This window comes from Prionailurus viverrinus, chromosome D2, assembly GCF_022837055.1.
Source record: "Prionailurus viverrinus isolate Anna chromosome D2, UM_Priviv_1.0, whole genome shotgun sequence".
Taxonomy (NCBI): domain Eukaryota; kingdom Metazoa; phylum Chordata; class Mammalia; order Carnivora; family Felidae; genus Prionailurus; species Prionailurus viverrinus.
In genome coordinates this window covers 31,563,524-31,579,559 of record NC_062571.1, presented here as the reverse complement: position 1 = coordinate 31,579,559, position 16,036 = coordinate 31,563,524, and the positions used below count along the sequence as shown (strand labels likewise).

Sequence of the window (16,036 nt, the reverse complement as noted above, 5' to 3'; positions counted from 1 at the left end):
TCGCTCCTCTGAGTGGTCCCAAGACCAGCATCAGAATCAACTGGGGGCCCATTAGAAAGGTTGAGTCTTGGGGCGCCTGGGTGGCTCAGTCGCTTAAATATCCGACTTTGGCTCAGGTCATGATCTTGCGGTTCATGGGTTTGGGGCCCGCACTGGGCTCTGTGCTGACAGCTCGGAGCCTGAACCCTGCTTTGGATTCTGTTCTGTGTCTCCCTCTCTCTCTCTGCCCCTTCCCTGCTCACACTGTCTCTCAAAAATAAATAAACATTAAAAAGAAAGAAAGAAGAAAGCAAGAAAGAAAGAAAGAAAGAAGAAAAAAAGAAAGAAAGAAAGGCCACGTCTCAGGCCCCACGTCGGACCTTGTCAACAAGATCCCGGGAGTGGCTGGACCTTGTCAACAAGATCCCGGGAGTGGTTGGTTCTCACGCTGGACTGAACCAACTTTAGAGCCCTCCAGCCCTCTCTCTAACCTCCTAAAAGGTGCCCATGAAGAACTTTTGGCTCAGAGACAAGCCTTTCATTTCCCGATAAGGAACAGGCTTAAGATGCTGAGGTCTGCCTGAGGGACAGGAGCCCCAAGGATGAAGGTATCCACTGGTGGACCAAGGTAAGCCTTTCATTGTGACGGATGGGGGACCAAGAGGGCAGAACAGGACTGAGCATCTAAGAGGGAGGAAGACATTGCCCCTGAGGGAGAAGGAGGAGGGGGAAAGGGACCTGGGGATAGAAGCTGGGTCTAGCCCTGCCACACCCCCGTGGGCTCGGTTTCTCAGAGAGACAGTTTGGGGAGGTTTGCTTTATAAGGGGCTTCCCAAAAATTTAAACCTGGCACCCCGGGCAAAGTCAGAGACATTGTTGCTCGTGGCTGAAATGACCCCTTAAGGAGCTACTCACACTTACTTATACATATTTTTATTCTTATATATTTTATTTTAAAATATTTTATATATTTATATATATTTTAAAAGCATCCTGGAAGTTTTGAAGTAGGGTGTCTGTTTTACTCTGACAGAAGAGAACAACAAGAAGAAAGCTAAACAGAAAGCTATTCAAATAGACAAAGACCACCCACAGCCAAAATCTCGTTCTGTAATAAAAAAACATAATGTTAACAACCAACATGGGCAACTATTCCTCGTGTACCCATTGTATAGAAAAGAGGGCACAACTAGGACATGATGGGCTTCGTGGAACCAACTGGAGATGGTTCTGATGCTGGGCCAACACTATTCATGGACACTGAGCCTTAGTTCCAATACACCAGGAAGCCCAACGCTCAGTGAGGACCTCAGAGTAAAGAGCAGACCCCCTGTTACAAAATGAATAGCCCCCCTGCAGCCCCCAATCCTCCCGGTAGATTCTCTTCTGTGGGAACCTGGATTTTTACCTCCTGGATTTGCCGAAAGCAAGACACACATTTTTCGGGGCTGGTCTAGAAAAGCCACTGCATTGTGGATTCTCTTCTTTCCATGTTGATCATCTGCCATTATGCCCTCTTCCCTCCCCTAAAGCCTGCAAAACGAATCTGAGCCGAGCAGGCAAGCTGAAACCCTGTTACCACCCCACCCCCTCCCCAGTACCCTGGAGCCAGCCACAGAGGGAAGCCGTCCTCTTTGTCCCTGGGTGGCAGGGACAGAGGGGAGGGTGGGGATCCGGGAGTGGGTGACCTGTCCCGCGTGTTCACATTACCTGCCAGGTACTCGATGACGGCCGCCATGTAGACGGGAGCCCCCACGCTGATCCGGTACTTGAACGTCCCTTTCTTCAGGTAACGCATCAGCCTCCCCACGGGGAAGATGACACCGGCCCTGGCTGAACGGGACAGCTTGGACATTTTCTTCTTCCCGCTCCGGCCCGACATCTTGCCTCAGTTTCCCTCTCAGCTTGCTGACACGGTGTTCTTCTGGCACTACCACGATGCTGAAAAGGAAAGAAGGCAGGGTGAGGAAGGATGGTCGGCAAACACCTTGGGGACAGTGATGTGACACTAGGGCACCGTGTGACACATCAAGTAGCCCTGGGGAGGTGGCTGAGACCTGGCTGCCGCTTCAGGCCACGAGATGGGCAGGGGGACTTCGCAGGGCATCAGCAGCCCCTCCCCAAACACCTCCCCACGGGCCAAGCCAGCCCAATCTTAACAGGAGAGGCCAAAGAAACTCACTAGAGAGAGGGGTCATGGTGCTGTAGTGTGCAGAACAATGGCCCCAAAGATGTCCACTTCTTCATCCCCAGGACCCTTGCATATATCACCTTATATGGCAAAAGAGACTTTGAAGATACGATTGAGAGTCCTGACATGGGGCGATTATTCTGGAGTATTTGGGTGGGTCTGATGTAATCGCCAGGGTTCTTTTTTTTATTTTTTAATTTTTTTTTAATGTTTATTTTTGAGACAGAGCGAGAGGCAGCGTGCATGTGGGGGGAGGGGCAGACAGAGGGTGACACAGAATCCGAAGCGGGCTCCAGGCTCGGAGCTGTCATCACAGAGCCTGACACGGGGCTCGAACTCAGGAACTGTGAGGTCATGACCTGAACCGAAGTCGGACGCTTTACCGACTGAGCCACTCAGGCGCCCCACCGGGGTTCTTTTAAGAGGGGGCAGGACATCAGTGAGTAGTGACAGGTGCAAGGAGAGAAGAAATGGATTCTCCCCTCGGGGCCTCCAGAAGGAGCCAGCCCTACCAACACCTCCACTTTAGCTCAGAGAACCCGATTTTCCCCTTCCGACCTCCAGAACTGTCAGGGCATCGATCCACATTGCTTCAACCCCTAAACTGGGGCTAATTTGTTATAGCAGCTGCAAGAGAATGAATACGGTTCCTCTTCGCTCTGATTTGCTTCTGCCTATTTGAATACATAGTGTTAGCTAATATGGCGATGCCTGTAATGGTTAGCTTTGACCCACAACTCAGAGCTGATGTGCATGTCTCAGATGGAAATGTTTTTCTAAATTCTCCAATAATGTAGCATTCTTTTTTTTTTTTTTTAAGGTTCACTTATTTTTGAGACAGAGAGAGAACAGAGAGAGAGACAGAGTGTGAGCTGGGGGAGGGAAAGAGAGAGACAGAGAGGGAGACATAGACTCCCAAGCAGGCTCCATCCAGGCTCTGAGCTGTCGGCACAGAGTCCAACGAGGGGCCTGAACCCATGAACTGCGAGATCATGACCCGAGCCGAAGTCGTAAGCTTAACTGACTGAGCCACCCTGGTGCCCCAGTAGTATAGCATTCTTTTTTTTTTTTTTTAATTTTTTTTTCAACGTTTATTTATTTATTTGGGACAGAGAGAGACAGAGCATGAACGGGGGAGGGGCAGGGAGAGAGGGAGACACAGAATCGGAAACAGGCTCCAGGCTCTGAGCCATCAGCCCAGAGCCTGACGCGGGACTCGAACTCACGGACCGCGAGATCGTGACCTGGCTGAAGTCGGACACTCAACCGACTGCGCCACCCAGGCGCCCCAAAGTTCTGTTTCTTTATTGGATACCGCTTCCAAGAATATTCACCTCGTGATAACTGATAGTGAACCCATACATTTGGGTCATTTTCTAAATACAGGTTTTATTTTCTAACAGGTTTTATTTTTTTTTAACTATTTTTTTTAAGATTTTTTTTTCAATGTTTATTTATTTTTGGGACAGAGAGAGACAGAGCATGAACAGGCGAGGGGCAGAGAGAGAGGGAGACGCAGAATCGGAAACAGGCTCCAGACTCTGAGCCATCAGCCCAGAGCCTGACACGGGGCTCGAACTCACGGACCGCGAGATCGTGACCTGGCTGAAGTCGGATGCTTAACCGACTGCGCCACCCAGGCGCCCCTGTATAGCATTCTTAAAAACAGAAGTATGTCAGAAGATACAGGTTAGCAAATATGCTAACGCAGAGTAACCAAACCTAGCAAATTAAAAGCTATAATGCAGCCCAAGCTTCTGCCCCTTGAAATGAGGAGTCCAGGCAGATTTGGGGGAGAAACCCCAGGAGTCAGCCAGAAGAGGGGGTTTCAGTACAAGGCAGCGAGAGATGTGTATATAATTCATCGTCATTTTAGGAAGCGATCTTTTGTGTGAAGATAATTGCATACTTCCGAAAAGCTAATTCAGAGAATTATAATAGAGCTCAACCTGTTGGTTCAGGGAGTACTGTGACCAAAAAATGGAATATAATCCAGGATAAAGTAAAAGCAAATTACCGAGGACAAACAAGCACAACCAAAAGAAAAAAGACGAAAACAGAAATCTCTAGGAAATGTATTAATGAATCAAAGCTCCCTGCTCCAAGGAAAGTATCATTCTCGGTGGCCGTTTTGTTTGGGAATGGAAAGAAGAGTGTCAAAAATAAATGGGGATTAGATCGACCTGTTGAGACCGTCGTCTCGAATGCTGGCTAGATTTGTTTGCCAACAGCCAAGGTGACAATGACAAGGCCTGAGAAAGTGGGTAAAACCGTAACGGAAGGAAGCATGTGGATGCATGAAAGATACAAAGCTGGGGTTTATTTACTCCGGATGGAAGAATGAACGGAACGGCGTTCAGTTTTCTAAAGCAGCTGATTACTCTGTTACGACTGAAGAGTTTTATGTAAACGCTACAGAACTGGCAACCAACCCCGTTCGCGACATCCTCCTCTCCTCGAGGTGAATGATGTGAACTTGAGGCATTTTATTACATACTTCACATAGATTGTTTTTTACATGCTCATACGTACTCACTATATTCCTATTTTATGAGTCGTTTTGCCACCAAGAGATGTCGGTATTCATCAAAGTTAAGCACAAGCAAAGAGGAGCAGATAGCCTTAGCATATTATCGCTTTCCTAGTAAGGCACAGGGATCAGACAGTATCGCTGTTTCTAGAACTTCCACATTGTCTGTACTTCTGCTGTCCTAGGTTGCTAACAGTCACGAATCCACTCAGATGTCCTCTCTTGGGGGAAGCAAGCGACTGCAATCCTAGGGTCACAGCCATCAATTTATGTTAAGGAAACTGAGGTCAGGCATCCATAAAAGTCCGGAGTAGCTGCTGTCGGTTATCCCTGTTCCAGGACTCAGGGGACTCATAAGGCAATGTGAACCCATCCTGTCCTCAGAGAGAGGGCCACGGCAGGTCTGCCAGCTGCTGGTGGTGGTGTTCAAAACAGAGGTGACTCCTGGTAGGGTGGAAACCTTCCAGGATTGGATGCAAGACGCCCCCGGTGAGGTCCCATGTCTACATAACTGGCTATGCGAGCTGTGTGTCACATAACTGGCTATGCGATAGGTGTGGGCCTATCTGTAAAACACGGAGGTGACTCATTGATCCTGAAGGTCATTCTGACGTTCGAGAAATGCACTTTCAAACAGTTCTGGAAAAGAAGCTTTAGTGCCTTTAGGAAATGAATTCTGAAGAGTCGAGAGCCTGTACAGGTTCATAAAGATGCATTAGTATCGGTGGGTCCACTAAGCCAATTATGTTTTTTGCCATTGCTGGTAAGTTGGGGGAGAGGGAGGATCAGGAGGACCGGTTGCCAAGGAAACCACCTGAAAAGTCCATCACGGGATGGACTTGCCCTGTGGATACCGTGCGCGGTACAGGGTCATCATCTCTCATAGCAGCAGAGAGAGGGACGCATAGAGCCCAGACACCACAAGGGCAGGACCCGCTCATCCCTCGCCGCCACCCTATTCTTCTCGAACAAAAGTAGCCAGAGGATGACTAGGTAGGCAGGAAAGAGCCACTTAGGGACGCCCCCAATGTCAGCCAAGAGGAGTCACAAGTTCCCCTAAAAAGCAGTACAAGGACAACAGGTGACTTCGGGGCCCTGGCACTCATGAAGATAAAACAGCCAAGGAAGGAAAACCAGGGCTAGGTCAAATGGAGAAGCATGCCAGCGGCACAGCGGCAAGTGGAGGGATCACCCTACGTTCAACATTTTGTAACCAGACCTCTTTCCTCCAGGTTAGGGCCTTAGATCTGGGGATGTGGCTCCGTCCGATGTCTCGGCGCGAGACTGTGTATGTGGAGAAACTCTGTGCCTGGGGGAACCTGTCTTTGCAGACGCTGTGCTGGCCTTAAGCAGCTGGGCGTCTAACTCCTGGGCTTCCCGGCGCTGGGAGGCCCCCGGACATTGTACGAATCAGACCACATCGGGAATCCCTTAAGATTCCGGGAGGAGGTTGATGGCGCTGACCTGTCACGCCTAGGGGGCCCCACAGGTGGAAGGAAGGGTTTGGTGCCCTCCGACCCCTCCAGAGAAGACCCCGCTTTTGCAGGCCACTCCTGTCCCCGGCCTGTGCTGGACTCTGCCCAGAGCGGTGAGATAGTCTAACCCCCGGCTTCCTTCGTTCCCGGGCCACCCTTTCCCCTGACTCCATCCAGTCTTGGGAAGTCAGGAGTGAACAACACGAACGGGTTTTTATCCACCTCCTGCGACTCTCTCAATCTCTGTGTAGGGCCACTCAGCTAAGGAGAAAAGAACTATTGGAATGTGAAATTTGTTTCCATCAGACTAATACTTAAATGTTTACATTTATTTACCTTCTGCTCTAAAACAATGTTTTCTCTAATTAGGCAAAGCTAAGGACTACAGTACATTATGTTTGTTTACAAGTTTGAAGAACAGAATATGGCTGGATGAAGCTTTCCCAGTGGTTACAGACACCGTGTGGGCGCCCCTGGAGGATGTGCATGGCCAAGTTCAGCTGGCCCCACCCGCCAGGCCAATCCTGGGGTATTGTGGGGGTGCTTAAGAGGAAATGGGGGGGTGCCTGGGTGGCTCAGTCGGTTGAGCGTCCAGCTTTGGCTCAGGTCATGATCTTGCGGTTTGGGAGTTTGAGCCCTGCGTCGGGCTCTGTGCTGACAGCTCAGAGTCTGGAGCCTGTTTCGGATTCTGTGTCTCCCTCTCTCTCTGCTCCTCCCCTGCTCATGCTCTGTCTCTCTCTCTCTCTCTAAAATAAATAAACGGTAAAAAAATAATAATAGTAATAAAGAGGAATTGGGAAGCAGACAAGATACAACCTAGATCTGCAATATATATCTGTCTTTTCATATCGGAGAAACCAAGAATAACCAAGGTATAAAGTCTCGTAATTATTTGCAAAGTAAACGGGAGAGTTTTCGGCACGTTAACAACAGGGGCTCAGGGAAGGAGGAGGGGGGAGTACAGGAGCGCCTGCTCATTGTCCTTTCCATCCAAAAGCAGAGAAGTTGGAAGAACAAAACTGGTTTTGTAGGGTGCCTGGGGAGGTTAAATGCCCAACTCTTGATATTGGCTCAGGTCACAGTTTGTGGGTTCGAGCTCCACATTGGGCTCTCAGCTGAGTACGGAGCCTGCTGGAGATTCTCTGCCTCCCCGACCCTCAAAAATAAATAAATAAACATTAAAACCCCCCCACAAACACTGGTTTTGTGTATGCTGGGAAGAGGGCATGTTCGGACTGTTTTGTTAGGGTTATTTATTTTGTGTTAGGGTTATAGTTATGGGGTTTTAAGCCCATAAGGACACCGATGAGCTACATTTTACAGATATCACAGGGTAAACATTTAATTGCAGCACTGACTCAGACACGGACAATAAACTCGTGCCGGGCTATTCAAATAACTACTGTATATCAGTGATTTTATGATCTTTTTTTTTTTTTTGGACATTTTACTACCTCTAGAAATCAGTATGCATCTTCCAACCTACGATATCATCGATTCGATGAAAGACAGTATTTATGAAGCATTTATTACTGAATAAGAAACTACATTAGATATGGAATATACATGACCCTTGTCCTCAAATATTTTCCGATGAATTTGCAAGACAGATCATGATAAAATTTCAAATGGATGCCAGAGACATGGTTCCCAGACTGCACCAAGGTACCTGGGACAAGCCAGCAAATGTTTAAGCTTCCGAGGGGAACAAAGTGATACTCAACCTCTGTTGGACCTTACAACTACCAGCTCAAAGTGTTCCTACCAGTGGTTCGCAGTAGATTGTACTATCTTCTTCTTCTTCTTCTTCTTTTTTATGATGCCATATCTTACAAAGCTGAGTTTTTGGTGGCTGCTGTGATTAAAGCAAGTGCCAGGGAAAAATCGATGTGGAACAGAAAATGAGAGTGGCAGTGTCTGACCTGATTCTAAGGTTTGAGAAGTTGTGCAGTGCCCAACAGGTGCACACGTCCTATTTGTAATTCATTGTGGCTATTTAAGAATGGGATACAAATATCCTTTTTTCTTCTTATTCATTGTCAATATTTTTTTCAAATAGTTCCTAGCTGTTAGGACATAAATACTTATTGTTTGGACCTAGCCAGGTAATAAATGGAACTGATGGGTATTCCTTCTGGCCTAGGCGCCCTGAGAAAAAAATGTCTGAGACATTAAATTCTCTGTGAACTGAGAAAGTTTGGGAACTTCTCTGTTAGGGCCTATCACCAACAAGCTGAAACACGATTATGACTTGCGTAAGGTCACCCTGAAGCAAGGAAAACAAAAAAAGTTAAAGAGGTTATTTAAAATTTTGAGTTTGGCAGGGGGGCCTGGCTGGCTCGGTCGGTAGAGCATGTGACTCTTGATCTGGGGGTTCTAAGTTTGAGCTCCACATTGGGTGTGGAGATTACTTAAGAATAAAATCTAGGAGCACCTGGGTGGCTCAGTCGGTTAAGTGTCCAACTCTTGATTTCTGTTCAGGCCACGATCTCACATTTTGTGGGTTTGAGCCCCACGTTGGGCCCCACGCTGACAGTGCAGTATGGAGCCTGCTTGGGATCTCTCTCCCTCTTTCTCTTTGCCCCTTCCCCGCTTGCTGTCTCTCTCTGTCTCAAAAAGAAATAAACATTAAAAAATAAAATCTTGGGGGCGCCTGGGTGGCGCGGTCGGTTAAGCGTCCGACTTCAGCCAGGTCACGATCTCGCGGTCCGTGAGTTCGAGCCCCGCGTCGGGCTCTGGGCTGATGGCTCAGAGCCTGGAGCCTGTTTCCGATTCTGCGTCTCCCTCTCTCTCTGCCCCTCCCCCGTTCATGCTCTGTCTCTCTCTGTCCCAAAAATAAATAAACGTTGAAAAAAAAATTAAAAAAAAAAATAAATAAAATCTTGGGGCACCCGGGTGGCTCCGAAGTCGGTTAAACAGCCAACTTCGGCTCAACTCATGATCTCGTGGTTCATGGGTTCAAGGCTGGAGTTGGTCTCTGTGCTGACAGCTCAGAGCCTGGAGCCTGCTTTGGATTCGGTGTCTCTCTCTGTCTCCCCCCGGCTCGTGCTCTCTGTCTCTCTCTCAAAATAAATAAATCTAAAAAAAAAAGAAATCTAAAATAAAAAGTTGAGTTTATTTTGCCTTTAAATCTAAGTAATGCTTGCACATAGTATTATAAAGCAAGACATAAAGAAATGCATAAAATGGAGAGCAACAGTCTCTCCCCAACTCTACCCCCAATCTCGCTTCCAGAGGCCATTCCATGTAACAGTTTAAAACAATTTTTTTAACTTTATTTATTTTTGAGAGAGAGAGAGAGAGAGAGGGAGAGAGACAGTGTGAGCGGGGGAGGGACAGAGAGGGAGACACAGAATCCAAAGCAGGCTCCAGGATCTGAGCTGTCAGCACAGAGCCCGACGTGGGGCTCGAACTTCCGAACCTTGAGACTGTGACCTGAAGCGAAGTCGGACTCTTAACCGACGGAGCCACCCAGGCGCCCCATCATGCAACAGTTTTTAATTTCACTTCTGGTGGTCACCTCCAAAGCTCAAGTGTTTATAGTTCTATGTCACAATTTACTTCCACTTTTAGACAGTCTCTGTCAATGCCTCAGAAGGATGAGAACTTGAGTCCCCATTCTCTTCTCTTTTCCAGCCATTGACAGCATACTTCCGTTTTTATTTCCTCTGCTGATGACCTTGGGAACTTTAAAGAACACACTGCAGTCTCTGACTCCCCCAACCCCAGGTGTTCCCTCTTGAGTCACGGTTATGTTGGACGAGGATGTGCGCCCTGACCTTTCCCTGGCCCCTCTGCTCCCTACCTCACCTCCCCATTTCTACCTCTGTCCTCCACGCTGCCACTGCCTCCACTCGTCACCTTTCTGTTTGGTCCTGTAATCACAGTGAAGTCTTCCTTCTGTCTCTGGGCCGATTTCGAAAACGAAATGCTCTTAAGCAGCGTTTATATGATCGCGACTTTGTGAATACTCTTCCCTTCAGAATCGCATGCGTGCTAGCCTCACGCTTCCTTTCCTGGGGTCCAGCACCTGCCTCAAGTGGATTCTCTTTGTTCTGAAAATGGGTTGTTCAAAATCACTCCAACATTTCACTTGGCTTCACATTTAGAGCACGTCTTTTTTTACAGCTTCCTCCCACCCCCAAGTTCCTAATCACTGTCGATTCTCGTTAAGTGCAGTCGCGGTGTTCTACAAAGCAGCCGGGAACACTGGATTGGTGAATAGTGGAGCACTGATCCTAGGGGAAACAGGGTTAGGTGGCCGCGAGCCTCCGGTCACAACTTTTTCATCAACGAATCAACACATCACCTTGTTTTATGTGCGTTTCTGTTTAAAGACACCTTTTATAATACGTATTGTTGATTCACCAGCACCGCGCTCACGGGAAATCGCGCCGTGACTTAAGCCTGAGCGAACCTCATCGGACACATATATTTTCTCCAGAAGGCACATTCCTTCACAGCCTTCTTGTGCTCAGGAACACTAGACAGCGCTTCAGGACGATGCTTGGGGGCCATTTTAAACAGTGGAATCGCCAATGGGAAGCACAAAAATGTGAAAACATGGCACTAGACAGACCATGGGAAGGGCACCAACTTCCAGCGTGACAGATGAAAGAGGAAACCAGTCCTTGTTAGAAGTCAGCAGGGAAAGTGACCGATGGATGGGTGGCTCAAATGTTTTGCTGCCCTGTGCATGTCCTTGAGAGACTGAAATGCATTGATTTGGGGGTTCCAAGTAAATTTTAGCAGGCAGGCAAATTCGCTGATATGGAACCCGTGAATAACGATGATCAATCAGTCGTACTTTCCTTCGTTCTTGTTGACAAAAGGGAAGTGTGGCTTTGCCACAGCCTAAAAATCACCGAGCTTCTTGGTCATTGGTCTTCGCAGGGGCCGCTTTCTTCCCAGAGACTTTTATCCTGAAGCCCTTTGACCTCATGCTCCAGTTTGGAATGGTTGTTTTACCCAGAGGTCATCCTGGGAATGTCTTCCCCCATGCCTCATCCATGATCCAATCATCCCTCATCCAATGACCTCCTCTTTCTCGACTTTCTCCCTTATATTCTTGGTGTCAGCCTCCTGTAACTCTTCAGGGACAGCACAGAGAAGTAAACTTTGTTTTCTTACATAAATGAAACTGTCTTTACTGAATGATCTCTGGATTATCCTTGGGTGGGGTATAGTTTTTAGCATCCACATCATTTTGCTTCAATATTTTGAAGCCATTGATCCACTGGTGTTTTCATCCAGTGTTACAGGTAAGTTTGGTGCCCCCCAACTCCCAAGACTTTAGATTTTCTCTTTATGTTCTAATACTCCACAAAGATGTGCCTAGGTGTGAGTCCCCCCCGACCCCATTCACCCTGCTCCGCATTTGGCAATAAGCCTGTTCACTCAATCAGAAGACTCATCTCTTTAATAACTTCAGGAATTTTCTATTACGGATTTGATTATTTCCCCCCATCTCTTTATCTCTCCCAAGTGCCCCTTCTCTTATGGGGATGCTTGTGAACCAGGGGTTGGATCTCCTGGGTTGCTCCTCTAACTCTCTTACCCTTCCCTTCCATTTTTTCCCCCAGTCCTCTTAACATCTAATGTTGGCAATCATATTATTAATGTCCAACAGCTCTTTCTTGTCTCTGATTATTCCTTTTTCATATCACCCTGTTCCTGTATGAAGGCACCATGTCTTCGAGTTTCTCTGAAATCACTTAGGGTGTGTTTATGTTATCATCTGTTCTTTCGATTATCTCACCCAGCTCATCATCCTATGTGTTCATTATCATCTTTCTCTTTCATGACGGCTTTTCTGAAATGTCTGGTGACCTTTGGTCAGGCCTTGATACTTAAGAATGATAGACAAGGCTAATGATGATAGGCAGATGGAAGAGCTTTCCTCAGCTCTCCTTTGGTAGGCATGGTTCCTGCTTGGGACCTCTGGGTGTGTGCATAGCACATGTCAGTCAACACCTCACCTGAGCGTGTCCAGTCAGGGACTGAGAGCCCCCGAAGGCCAGAACCAGAAATTCTAGGAATCCTAGGAATCCTAGAAATTCTAGACCAGCCCTGAGTTGTTCAATTTCTTCAGAGCGGAAGCCTCAGACTGTTAGCGGGGGGAGAAATGGAAGATCACCGGAAGCTCAACTGGGAGAAGGGGAGGGAGAGAGGCCAATCCACTTGGCTTTTCCAGAAACAGACCCACAACGACTCCTCACTTCTCACCTTGACCACCTTCAGTGGAGCTCCCTCTTGCATTCACCCTTATATTATTTTTTATTTGGGAGAGAGAGAGAGAGAGAGAGAGCGCAAGTGGGGGAGGAGGGGCAGAGGGAGAGAGAGAATCTCAAGCAGACTCCATGCTCAGCGTGGTGTGGGGTGCAATCCCACAACTCTGAGATCATGACCTGAGTTGAAATCAAGAGTCGGACCCTCAATTGTCTGAGCCACCCAGGTGCCCCTTGCATTTTACTCTTCTTACTTGTGGCTTCCCCTGTGACGTTGTCTGCAGAGTCCCAGGTACTTCCAGTCTTCCAGAAATCTGTTGAAATCTCCCACTTGCTAATGAGCAACACCACCCCCTTGCCCTTTTGTTGTTGTTTATTTTCTTTGCAATTCTTTACCAGTATTTCTGTGGGCTCCAAGAGAAGGAAGCCCATATACTCCGTCCATCATGTGGAACTGGAAACAGAAAGTGTCATTTTAATTTAACATCTTCACAAACATCATTTGGGAATCAGCCTCGAAATGAGTATTCTGGTAAGGAGAAAAAGTTCAACTGTGTTATAATTGAGTAATAATGTCATATTGAAAAATTTAGATCACTTTCATCACCAGGTGAGTCATTGGTCTTGAGATAATTGAAGAATATAAAATTTCATATCAAGAGATTATATAAGACCCATTAATATAACAGGATCAAATTCAGTGAGTCTGTATTTGCCCGATTGTAGCATATGGGATTCCTATAAATAATATTTATAATTATACTGTAATCCCAGAAGGGAGGAGAGGAAAGAAAAGAAAAATCCCAAGCATCTGCCCTTATTGAATGAATTGCTTTTGGTGGGAAACAGCAAACTGTACTCAACACGCTGACTGGCTCTGTAAAGGACAAAATGGTCTGCTTTCTTCAGACCACTATTTTCTTTTAATTTAAATAAGTCCTTTCTTAAGCATAAAGAGCTGATAAAGAACATTTTTTTTTTATGCCTCAAGCAACTTCTGGAAATTTTTATTATATGTCAACTGATGGGGACTATGACAAACCCTAGCCAATCAGCAAGAAGGTCCACTGGAAGCCGCCAGCAGTCTTGATTTAAGTGACCATTTTCCTGCCATCCAGCTTCTGCAAATGCTCACAGGGTGGGCTTGGGTCTCACGCCTGCCTGCGTGCTCCTGGTGGGTGGCGAAATCAGAGGCAGATCCCGGCACCAGCTGCCTCTTCTTTAGTGAGGAGGGACCCCCAGGGGCCGGTGGCAGGGGAGAGGGGAGCCCGAGCCCCGGAAATCAACAAGACTTGGGGTCTCGCTCTTTTTGTTTATGACTCTATCCCTGCACTAGCACAAGCCTTGGCTCCTAGAAGATTCTCCGTAAGTTTCTGCAGAATACATGAACGAAAGAGCGAATTCCCGTGAAAAAGTATACAAATCAAAAGGCTTTCATATATACATTACTTGAAAAGTGGAAATAAGAGGTCTTGTAGCTTTTTAATGATGGAAATGAATTTTTTTTAACTTCAAATACGGTTTTAAAATTGCTGAAATGTATTCTTTTTTAGGCCCCATGACATTTCTCTAATCTGTAGGATCGTGTGTCAGAATATTTCATATTGTAAATAATTATGAAAAATAAAGTAGACACCACAATGAAGCATCTTCACTCTGTCAGTTCCAAACCATCCTTTGGGAGAATGAAATGAGATGGAATAAAACTGGGCAGGACCTAAGGGAATTCAATACCAATGTATTAATTATATGTAGAAATATATTTTTAAAGGGCGTTAAAAAAACCTCTTAGTCTCCCACCTACTAGAATTATAATATATTTTGGTGTGTTGCCCTAAGGACTGTATTAAAATAATAATAGTTTGTTAGTATTATTTTGTGGCTGTGAAAACCATTTTCGGTAATCCCAGCTAAATCACTTGCTCTATTACACTTGCATTTATGAAGTCCAAGGGCAAATATATTATTGCACAAGTTAATACTTTCCAAACCGTTTTCTTCCAAGGCCACCTTTAAGTGAATGAGCATAGTCAATAATTTTATCGTCATATATGTTAAAGCACATTAACAATTTATAATGTAAAGAGCTATAGCAAACTCAATTTCATCAAAATGACACACGGATCAAATTAACTAAATTAACCAACCATGAACGTTAGAACCAAGCGTTAGCCCAATTTATTTAAATTATACTATTGGGTTACAAATCATTCCTTTTTTAAAAAAAGTCTTTCAAGCCATGTCCTGGAATAATCTAGGGGGAAGCTCACCCACCCGTGCGTTCTTTATAAGCCACAGTCAGAGCGGGTGTGCCCACATCCTTCTAGAAGGGATGGGGAGAGGAGGGCAGAGCAAGCGGGGGGGGGGGGGATAGATATGGCATGGATTTACTGTATAAGCTGTTACTGCAGTACTCGGTGACTTTTTTTTTAATTAAAAATTTTTTAAATTTATTTTTGAGAGAGAGAGAGAGAGAGAGAGAGAGGGACAGAGCACAAGCCAGGAAGGGGCAGAGAGAGAGAGAGAGAGAGAGACAGAATCTAAAGCAGGCTCCAGATTCTTGGACGTGGGACCATGAGATCCCTCGAACTCACGGACCATGAGATCAAGACCTGAGCCAAAGTCTGCCACTTAACCGACTGAGCCACCCAGGCGCCCCAGTACTTGGTGACTTTTAACAGGTTCTGCTGCCTTTGTTGAACGTGAGCTCAAGTTTTTGTTTTTGTTTTTTAAAGACAAAGGGACCAAGTTGTTGATATATATTTGGTTTCTTCATTATTGGCCTTCTGCTATTCTCTAATATAATATAAATATATTTGGCCACCTATGGTACTAGTCGGATGAGAAATGAATATAAGCAAATGGATAAAAATCAGTTTTGTTCTTGTTGGATCTTAGTAATGCACCCCAGAAGAAAACGTCTTCCTGAATCCATTCAGTCATGGAGAACAAAATAAAAACCAAAACCCTTCGCTGCGTCCAGCTGGGTCTCTTTTGCTCTTGACCGCTGACAAACAGGACCAGTGGGCAGGCTATCGTGTCTCCATAAAATCCCATAGTTTCAAATTAGTCGTGAGGGTGACTGTTAGAGACAGTAGTCCCCTGAGCAGGGAACTGACTTTGTCTAAGCCAAGAGCTTCTCAGGTGAGGGGTGAAGGGACTTGGGAGTTCCCTCTGGGGCTGGGAGTGAGCAAACCAGTACAGACAGCAGGTAGGCTGTGGCCCTTGGTGCCGCCTCATCTGCCAGAGGCTTCCGGAGACACCCACCGCTGGACACATAGGTGGGGCCGGTTGTGGGCTCTTGGGGCAGAGGTAGCTGCCCCGGAATCCCTCTTCCTCCATCCCTCTCCTGCCCGTTCCTCCCTCCCCTGTTTTCCTCACTGTCCGTCCTAAGGTGCTGGCTGCAATGTGGCCACAAGTGGCAAGGGTCGGGGGCTCCAGGTGTAGTGCGGTGTCGTCCCCAGACAGAAGGTATGGCGGACCCCAGCAGGTGTGTGTGTTGGGGGGCAGGGGTTCCAGTGTTGGACTCACCACCTGTGGCCCTTAGCCAAACCCGCTGATTTTTTAACAACCTCCCACCCCCCAACTCCGCCAACTTTGCTCGAAACAAACAAAAAAGAACAACCTTTCAGGA

At 46.7% G+C, this 16,036-nt stretch overlaps 1 protein-coding gene across 1 annotated transcript in view; it reads right to left on the bottom strand.

The window, feature by feature from the left end:
- The window catches only part of LOC125148175 (core histone macro-H2A.2), a 59,019-nt gene that overhangs the window by 36,180 nt on the left and 6,803 nt on the right, over nt 1-16,036 (bottom strand). Inside the window, exon 2 of the mRNA XM_047825978.1 lies at nt 1,690-1,920. Within this exon, the coding sequence (XP_047681934.1) occupies nt 1,690-1,861 (172 nt within the window). The 5' untranslated portion in view covers nt 1,862-1,920. The remainder of the gene's footprint in view (nt 1-1,689; nt 1,921-16,036) is intronic.